This window comes from Piliocolobus tephrosceles, chromosome 15 (genome assembly GCF_002776525.5).
Source record: "Piliocolobus tephrosceles isolate RC106 chromosome 15, ASM277652v3, whole genome shotgun sequence".
Classification (NCBI taxonomy): domain Eukaryota; kingdom Metazoa; phylum Chordata; class Mammalia; order Primates; family Cercopithecidae; genus Piliocolobus; species Piliocolobus tephrosceles.
In genome coordinates, this window is record NC_045448.1 from 63,495,938 (window position 1) to 63,506,593 (window position 10,656).

Here is a 10,656-nt window from a genome sequence, read left to right on the forward strand (position 1 = left end):
ATTTGAAATAATATGTTTTTAAAGTTTTGTTAAAGCTTATTTCATGAAAATGTGTGTAGACATGTTTCTTAAATAGAAAGACTTCTCAATCTGTATTTTTCAGCAGACTGAGTAAGAGTATCTAATATTATGGAAGACATCCTTGGGTGGGTAATGATCTCAGCAGCTACACTGACAGTTTCTCATGTTCTAATTCACCTTCACAAATCCATGGCATCATTTTTTGGCTAAAGTAATGTCAGTTGGTGACATTTGCGGCAAGTATAAAAAGGACCCCCCATGGCAGCCATTTTTATTTGATTCTTAAGATCCAAAGGCTGCTGAAAGAACAATTGAATAAAGTTGGGGATTGGAGAAGCTTGATTTTCTTGTTCTCTGTGAAATGAAACTCCAGTCTTTTTCTTCCCTTTCCCCTTTAAAGCAAAAGTCTGCTAGGGGGTTGTAGCTGTGTCAAAGCCGCTGGGATGCCACTGCTGATCACTTTAATTACTACGACTAAGGAGGATAAAATTAAAAGTAGCACCATTGAAGCAGTGGAAGAAAGCTTGCCTAGATGTCGGTGAACTGTGAAATATAAAAATTGCATACCAATACATTTTTATGGAAAGGAAACAAGGAATTACATTACTTATTCTTGAAGAGTTTGTCCTTAAATTGTCAAATTTTACTAGTGCATCTATCTATGGCAGATTGTAGACTATTTCAGAATGATAAGGAAAGTAGTAACTTGAAGACATGCTGTGAAAGGGCTAAATATTATTAAAGTTTATGTCCAAAGTGGTTAGTTCTGATCCATCTATATTTGAATATTTCAAATTCACTGGATTGAAACAGGGCTCCTTTTGCACCGTAGCAGGACTTTTTGCCTTATCCTGAAGATGTTAGCAAAGAGAAAAGCAAAGCTTAAATACATTTACCACTTTTCTAAAGGCTTTTAATTTAAGGTTGGGAACCTAAGTTTTAAGTGAATGTAAACAAATTAGTTGCTCATCATCTCTCTCTATTCAGTGGCACAAAGGGAAATTTAAACTGATTTGTATAACCCAAGTATACATAAAGAACTGGGACTTTAAAAAATCATAATCACTGTAGGGCCTCAGAAAATGCTCTGAATAGCAGTTATGTAATAGATAGGGCCAGTGCTTTGATATCAAACAGACACTGATTTTAATTCTTACTATGCCATTTACAAGATGTATGACCTTGGGCGTTATATGTAAGTGAGATTCAGTTTTTATCAAATTGGAAGGATAGCAGCTATCTCACAGAGTTGTAAGGAGTAAATGAGATAACACATATACATGTGCAAACACACAGGGCACAGAGCTAGTATTTACTCAAAAATTTGTTACAACTTGTAAAAAGATAGTCATGGGGAGGAAGACCTCCCAAAACTTCAGCTTCTATCAAACCCTCCAAAGAGTACACATCCATCTTACAAAAGCAAGATTATCCTTTATAACTCAGTCTAACTCTAAATAATACCATATAGGAAAAGGTGAATGTCATCAGACCCATTCTTACAAATAGGAAGTCTAACTACTTCCATTTATTTAAGTCTATCTAGACTACATAAGTAAATGAAAGATACATAGGTTTCCTATGTATTGGATTTTTGAAGTATACTTATCTTTTAAGTAACAGCAGTTTTCTAAGTTGCCTTGCCTCTGCAACCCAGTGAAAAGATTTTTTTTTTCCAGCACACATGGTAAACATGATTTACTTACAGCTATGAGTCACTGTCTTTTTTTGAATGTAGAATGGTCAAAGCAGCTTTCAAAAACACATTTCTTAGGTTTAGGCAAACTCGTTGTCAGAAATATTATGAACGTATTTGAGCAGTTTGTGTTGAATGCTATACAAAAATAAGATAATCATTGTCCCTACTCTCTGGTCATTTTATCCTTAGACATAAACAGTATGGCTATTTTGAGTAAAAAAAAATGCATAGATTGTATTGCTATCTATTCTTTCAGTATTATTGCAAAATATCTTTTAATGGAGCCTACCTATAAAAATTAAAATGAACTAGTTTTACTTATGATGAACCTGGAGACTAATAAACTGAAAATTAGTGCTATCAATTAAACTAAAATTAGTGGCATAATCAATTACTATAATTACACACTTTTCCTTGGTGACCTTAACAATTAACTTTTATTTTCCCAGTTGTTTTTTTGTCTTAAGGGAAGTTAAAGGGTGAGAAAACAAACAACACAGATATGCCATCCCACTGGAGAGCTTCAGGCCCAAGCAAAATTGTCTCCGTGGTGTTAGGACATTAGTAGAAAAGTAAATTAAGGCAATCTGATAGGGAACTAGAATTCTGTCAATCAGGCTCAAGATTTTGTGCTGTGTCCATAAACTTTGTTTACTGTAGGGTTTTATGAGTTGTAACCTGCCCTTGCAGTCTGTTAATGAGGCTAAATCTTGCTACTTGAGAATTGAATTACAGCACACCTCTGGGCTAATGGTTATAAACAGAAAGTCCCATTAGGGCTACATTCTGATTTGTTCATTTGCATTTTTTTCTATTGTATAGAGAACAATCATGAGTAAATAAGTACAAACAAACAATTTACATGGAAATTGATAAAGTGTTCCTAATTAGTATTTAGAGTTGGTTTTATTAACGATTGCCTACTTTAAATTGCACTCTTGGTAAGCTCTGGGAAAAATGTGCAGATGGGAGTATTAGTGGGATAGAGGAGGTGATAGCTTGTGAGAAAAAAATTAGGTTGCCATTTCATATTCAGAAAACTAGAATCATTTATTTCATTTTAACTCAGTAAAAATGACCCTTCATTTTAGTTTGAATCAACAAATTCCAGCTATGTAAGAAGTTATTATTCAGTCAGTGAAATACACTCAAACTTAGTTGCCTGAGGCATATTAAATAATGGTTTTTTATTAGTACTCTTAACTTTTCATAAGTTTGAAAGATGAAAGTTTAGTAAAAGTTCCATTTTCCTCATTTGATCATATAATTTGATACTTTGGGAATCATATAGTTTAGTGGTTAAGAGCAAGGGCTCTGGAGTAAAACAGACCTGAGCTGAATACCTGGCTCTGACATCAGGTCTAGCTATGGAATGCTGTGACTCTAAACTTAAATATTCTTACTGGTAAAAATAATAAAGATGTGAAAACGAAATATTATGCACATAAAGTACATAGCATATAAATGTTCAGGAGATAGCAGCAGCCATCATCAAACTCACCATTATCAATCCTGTAATTTCTTTTATTCCTAGTATATTTTTCAAGTTTAGAAACACTGATAGTGGACCAGATGTGGTGGCTCATGCCTGTAATCCCTACACTTTGGGAGGCCAAGGTGCATGAATCACTTGAGCCCATGAGTTTGAGACCAGCCTGGGCAGCATGACAAAACCCCATCTCTACAAAATTACAAAAATTAGCCAGGCATGGTGGCACACACGTGTGGTCCCAGGTACTTCGGGTGGAGACAGGGCTGAGGTGGGAGAATCACCTGAGCCTGGGGAGGTCAAGGTTGCGGTGAGCTATGATTGTACCATTGCACTCCAGCCCAGGTAACAGAGTGAGATACTGTCTCAAATTTAAAAAAGAAAAACAGAAACACTGATAGTAAACTGAGGATTTTTTTAATGTTATTCTTGCATCTTCAGTCTCACTATGCCTATTGCATACTATTCCTCACCTATGAATAAGCTTGTGTCTCCAGATACTAATAAAATTTCACTTGAATGTTAGACCTCTCTTCTTTTGCCCCTACCACAATATATACTTCAGGAAGCATACCATCACATTGCTTTGCTTTTTTGAGGCAGGGTCTTGCTATGTAGCCCAGTTGCCCAGGCTGGTCTTGAACTCCTGGACTCAAGCAGTCCTCCTGAGTAGCGGGGATTATAAGCGTGTGCCACCACAACTAGTCAAGATTATTTTTTAAAATAAATTTTATTATAAGAGTAGCATATGTGTATTATAGAAAATTAGAAAAGGAAGTCAAAAGAAAATACAAATATCAAATTTTGATACCCAGAAATCTTCACCATGACAACTTTGCATATACCCTTCCAAATCTCTTTCTATGCATATGTTTTCTTAACTCTGACTTATTAAAATGATCAGGTCAGTTGTCTGGGATATCCTACCTTCTGGATCTATTTGGTGGTTTTCTTGCTGTGTCATTTATCATGCTTCTCTATCCCCTGTGCTTATGATAAACATGAAATTATATCTAAAGTTTGAGTGGATTCACTTTAAACATTTTTGGTAGAATATTTAGGTGGTGTGCAGTTCATGTGCTTCATATCAAAAAACATATAACATATGATTGACCCAACATTAATGATGCTAGATTCGTGGTCCCTAATCTCTGATCTAGTTCTTATCTCTCTTTTTACAGATTAGGTTTTCCCCTTGCAACTAAAAGTAATCTGTGTGGTGTTACTTAAGCATATGTTCCAGTTGTTACTGCTATGTAACAGGCCACCCCAAACTTAGTGACGTAAAAAAAAAAATGTCTTGCTGTTATGCTCTACAAATTCTGTAGGACTTTAACAGTTGGGGGTGGCTCAAAATGGCTAGAGTCTGAGGTCATCTAAAGCCTTCTTCATTCACGTGTCTGGACCTACACCAGAAAGACTGAAGGCTGAATTTGGCTAGAATGGTCAACTGAAGCACCTACATGTAACTTAGTCTTCTCACTGTATGACTGCTGGGTTCCAAGAAAGAGGACAGAATATAAGAATTTCAAGAGAGCTTAGGCAGAAGGGGTATGGTCTTTTCTGACCTAGCCTTGGAAATCACCTGCAACACTTCCACATTCTGTTTCTTACATACAAGTCACTAAAGCTGGCTCAGAAGAATTAAACTCTTCCTCTTATTGAGGGAGTGGCAAGGTCACATTGCAGAAGAGCATTGGGATGAGCGATAACTATTGTGGCCATCTTTGGAAAATACAGTTGGCTGCAGCATGACTATCCAGTTCCCTATCAGACATTTACCTAAGAGCTTTAATAACAGTTGATGATCCTTGCCAGAATCATTCATTATGATTTGCAAAGTGATTTTTTTTTTATAATTCTACCTTTTAGGGGCATTATTAAATGATGTCTTATAAAGTAGAGCTAGGCCGGGCATGGTGGCTCAAACCTGTAATCCCAGTGGGAGGGTGACTTGAGCCTAGGAGTTTGAGACCAACATGGGCAACACAGGGAGACCCTGTCGCTACAAAACCTTAAAAAAAAAAATTTTTTTTTTTAAACTATGGCCACCATGCCTATAGTTCCAGCTACTCAGAAGGCTGAAGTGGGAGGATCGCTTGAGCCTGGGAGATCAAGGCTGCGGTGAGCTGTGATTGCACCAGTGCATTCCAGCTTGGATGGGTTTACCATACACACACACAGACACACACACACACACACACACGCACACACAGATATATATATAGTAGAGCTTTCCCTTATTGACTGAGACTGTTTGATTACTCTAAAATTCATTTCCCACCAGAAATACAAAATAATTTATTATTTTCCTTCAATTACTACTTTGTAGGAGTTATTTCAAAGCTGCCTTAAATGGTAACAAATAAGTTTTTATATCCTTCTATGTTTTGAATAGCATATTGGACTCGAATTTTTCTTGATTCTATGTGTGATCTCATTGATTCAATTCATTGCAGTCATTTTTCTTTTTGAGACTGAAATTGTCTCTCTACTGGGTTCTTCTAATTGGTTCCCTACAGGGAGCTTCAGGCTTGTCCCTGGGTCCATTGGGCATCCCCATTAACCTATCCCCATTAATTTTGATGGCTTCCTTGATTTCTCAAGAAATTTGTGAAAAAAAATTGCCTGGACTTGAGTTCTACCCATTGGTTTCTACCCTTGTCCCTAATGATATGTCACCAAGTTTTGTTTTGTTTGTTTTTTAAGGCAACAGACTATTTAATGTGGTTTAAAATACATCAATGTCTCACCAAGTTTCATTGCCCTTTTAAAATTTTAAAAATTTCATTAACCTCTAACATTGGCTGCAATTGATTACTCCTTTTTCTTGAAAGCCTATGCTATTTTGATTATCTGGATACTTCAGTATTCTAGTTCTCTTCTCCCTCTTTCTGTGTCCTCTTTTCAATATATATCTTATCTCTATCTTACCTAGATATAGATAGATGTTTTCCATGTTTTAGTCAGTGTCGCTCCTTTTTCTCTAGGGTACCCTCTTCAGATGCTTTCATGGATTCCTATAACTCATCAGCTCTCTAGTCATAGTCTGACCTCACATCCTAGTATCCATTTTATTTCTCAATTACCTACTAACATCTTTACTCAGATTTCCTGCCAGTTTCTCAAACCCAATATGTCTTAGCACAGACTTTCTCTCCCTCGCTTCTTATAGTTCCTTTTAGTTTTTCTATTTCTATTATGAACATCACAGTTCTACTAGTTGCCTAAGTTAAAAATTTCTGAGTTTTTTTCCCTCCTTCTGCATCTAATGTTACCAAGAATTAGTGCCTCTAATTCTAATATATTACACTTTTCTCTTTGTATTCCCATTGCCACCGTCTTAGTCTTGTATCTCAGTACAGTTTCCTTGGACTCTTATAAGAGCCTCCTAACTAGTCTATTGCCATCCTCCTATGCCAGTCTATTTTATGCACCATTGCCTGATTAATCTTTCCCAAATACACCTCTAATTGATGATTCCTCTAGACTTTAAAAACAAAACAAAACAAAAAAAGACATATGCATAAAAATAAAGCCCAGCAGAATAATTTTAGAATAAAATTAAAGCACCTCTCCTCTCCCTGTTGGACAGGGCCTTTAAAGTATCTCCCCAAATTTATTTTTCTTGCCTTGTCTATCACTGTTTTTGCCCTGTGTTCAGGAAAACTAGGTTATGTTTCCCCATATACCTTCTTGCCTCTATGTTTTTGTACTGTTCCTACCTCCTTGTCTCTCCTACACTGACCTACCTAACCACCAACTTCTATCTCTACCCATTCCAAATCCTACTCATTCTTCAGACCCAGCTTGAAATCCATGATGGCATGATGCATTCTGTTTGCCCCTCAGCCAAAAATGTTCTCCGTTTTCTGAACCCTTATGTCATCATGCTTGAAATGGTTACAGCACCTAGCACAAATTATGTACTAAAGACCAGAGATACAAAGGTAAATCAGATGTATTTCAACTCTAATGTGAAGGAGGGATCCCTACAAAGTTATAATGTAAGTTGACAAGTATTGTTTAAAAAAATAACATACACACACAGACACACATAAAGTGCTGAAGTAACATAGAGGAAGGATTACTTTATTTCTCAGGGAAGTAGTGTGGGGGGATAGAGAGGGGAGGTTTGGTGGATTTAAACTGAATCTGGAAGAATGAGTAGAAATTAAATAAGGTTAGAGAAACTCATTCCAAGAAAAAGAAATGACACACTCAGAGCCACAAGTACATGAAGCTACATGATACAAACAATTCTGTATGAATAGATGTAAGGATTTATGGAGGTTCGGAGATGTTAAGGGGAGATAACCCGGGAAATATATGTTGGGGCCAGATTATTTCAGTCTTTGTTTTATCAGAGTAATGCCTTATTTTATATGCTTTTCAATTTACAAAGCAGTTTCACATTGATTATTTGCGATTCATAACAATCTTTTTTTTTTTTTTTTTTTTTTTTGAGACAGAGTCTTGCTTTGTTGCCAGGCCTGGAGTACAGTGGCGTGATCTCGGCTCACTGCAACCTCCACCTCCTGGGTTCAAGTGATTCTCCTGCCTCAGCCTCCCGAGTAGCTGGGACTACAGGCATGTGCCACCATGCCCAGCTAATTCTTTTGCATTTTTAGTAGAGACGGGGTTTCACCATATTGGCCAGGATGGTGTCAATCTCTTGACCTTGTGATCCACCCGTCTTGGCCTCCCAAAGTGCTGGGATTACAGGTGTGAGCCACTGTGCCCAGCCAATAATCCTTTTTTTAGTAGTCAACAACTCTCTTATTTGTCTAGTTATGTTAAATATCAGAAACCACATTAGATTTTAATTTTTCTTCTCTGCATACATTTGGGGAGAGAGGGAGTTACCAAAAAGAGAGGGAGTTACCAAAAGGGAAAACTTGTTGATAGTTTTTAAATCAAATTATGTACTGATAAACTATCCCTACTCTTACTCTAGCCCCCTAAATATGCCATTTCCTATATAGCATTTGATCAGCATAGTATAGCAGCATTTTCTGCTCTCAAAGATGTCTTTTAGCCATTGCTCTGCGCCTTTTTTCAAAAATAACAAGTTAAATTCTATTCTTTAAAAATATGAATTAATATTCTGTCCTCAGTATTGTGACTTTTTTCTGTAAGCTGGACTCTTTTATTATTAATAATTTCTGATATTTTCTCAGTGATACGTATTACCAAACATTCTTTAGTTTGTATTTTTAATGGACATTTTAATAAAATAATTTGTAAATGTTTTTAAAAATCTGATTCTAGGATGTCTTTTAAAAATGGTATGACATCCAACTGATATAGAGCATCCTATTTATAATGTGGGCCAAGCACCATGCTGTAAACCAGTTACTATCATGATGATCAGATTGAAAATGAAATTGCATTTCTGTCAATTACTGAGTTGGCAACTGTTCAATATATCTTAGCAGCAAGATGAAGAGCGACGTCGGCAGCTGAGAGAGAGAGCTCGTCAGCTAATAGCAGAAGCTCGATCTGGAGTGAAGATGTCAGAACTTCCCAGCTATGGTGAAATGGCTGCAGAAAAGTTGAAAGAAAGGTCAAAGGCATGTGGAGGTGAGTTAAAGAACCTTGTATCATTCTACAGACAACCCAGAAATCCACAGTGGACCTTTTGGGACTTTTTATTCTTACTTCAAAATGTTGCTTCAAAAATACAAAGTTTCTAACCTATTGATATGTTGCAAGACACCTAAAGGAAGCATAGTAAATTAGAAGATAACTGTTGCTGTTTTCCAAATCAACTTTTTGGCTTCATTAAAAAATACTCAAGAAGTACTGTCTTAGAATATGCTTTTGTAAAAAACTCATACCTTGGTTTGTGATACCCCATGATTCCTCATTAATTGTATTAGGAATATGTAAAATGTAACTGAGTCCCTAACATCTAAATCATAGCACGATTAGTGATGAGCTTTGTCATGAAAAATTTTCACTTAAAACAAGATATTTAGAAAGTAGTTTTAACAATATTCTGGCATTATAGCCTGAGATGTTAGAAGTTTATATAAGTCCCATCTCAGTTTCTTCTTAGTCTCCTTACTCTGAGAGGGTCTTCTTCAATATCTGCAGAGATTAATCTAAGCTTGATGTTGGGACAGTGGCTGTATATATAATTAAAGATAATTTTAATTTTACCTTCGGAGATGCTCAATTTGGACATCTTTAATTTGGAACATTTTACGTTTTTAAGAGGAGTATATTCAGAAGGCTTGTGAGTTTTTTATTTCGAAGGTATATAACCTACTTATCTACCAAAACATGGCAGATATTTGCCCTGAGTTAATCTTAGAATGCAAAGATCACCCTGAAGAGTAGGCAAGTGAAGACTCAAATAAGACCTTAAAGCAGCTGTCCCCAACCTTTTTGGCACCAGGAACTGGTTTTATGGAAGACAATTTTTCCACAGACTAGGAGGGTAAGGAGGGATGGTTTCAGGATGAAGCTGTTTTACCTCAGATCATCAGACATTAGTTAGATTCTCATAAGGAGCATACAACCTAGATCCCTCACATGTGCAGTTCACAATATGGTTCGTGTTCCTGTGAGAATCTAATGCCGCCGCTGATCTGACAGGAGGCTGAACTCAGGAGGTAGTGCTTACTCGCCCTGTTAGGCCAGGTTCTTTTTTTTTTTTATTTTATTTTATTTTTATTTTTTATTATACTTTAAGTTCTAGGGTACATGTGCATAACGTGCAGGTTTGTTACATATGTATACATGTGCCATGTTGGTGTGCTGCACCCATCAACTCGTCAGCACCCATCAATTCATCATTTATATCACGTATAACTCCCCAATGCAATCCCTCCTCCCTCCCCCCTCCCCATGATAGGCCCCAGTGTGTGATGTTCCCCTTCCCAAGTCCAAGTGAGCTCATTGTTCAGTTCCCACCTATGAGTGAGAACATGCGGTCTTTGGTTTTCTCTTCTTGTGATAGTTTGCTAAGAATGATGGTTTCCAGCTGCATCCATGTCCCTACAAAGGATGCAAACTCATCCTTTTTTATGGCTGCATAGTATTCCATGGTGTATATGTGCCACATTTTCTTAATCCAGTCTGTCACTGATGGACATTTGGGTTGATTCCAAGTCTTTGCTATTGTGAATAGTGCCGCAATAAACATACGTGTGCATGTGTCTTTGTAGTAGCATAATTTATAATCCTTTGGGTATATACCCAGTAGTGGGATGGCTGGGTCATATGGTACATCTAGTTCTAGATCCTTGAGGAATCGCCATACTGTTTTCCATAATGGTTGAACTAGTTTACAATCCCACCAACAGTGTAAAAGTGTTCCTATTTCTCCACATCCTCTCCAACACCTGTTGTTTCCTGATTTTTTAATGATTGCCATTCTAACTGGTGTGAGATGGTATCTCATTGTGGTTTTGATTTGCATTTCTCTGATGGCCAGTGA

General features: G+C 36.8%; 1 protein-coding gene across 9 annotated transcripts in view; it reads left to right on the forward strand.

Annotated features, from left to right (window-relative positions):
- Positions 1-10,656, forward strand: part of EHBP1 (EH domain binding protein 1) — a 336,323-nt gene that overhangs the window by 260,315 nt on the left and 65,352 nt on the right. For 7 of the 9 annotated variants that reach the window (XM_026447739.1, XM_026447738.1, XM_026447742.1 and 4 more), the window contains one exon: positions 8,645-8,792. In XM_026447739.1, coding sequence (XP_026303524.1) covers positions 8,645-8,792 — 148 coding nt within the window. The remainder of the gene's footprint in view (positions 1-8,644; positions 8,793-10,656) is intronic. The other 2 variants (XM_026447743.2, XM_023223957.2) reach the window with 1 other exon arrangement.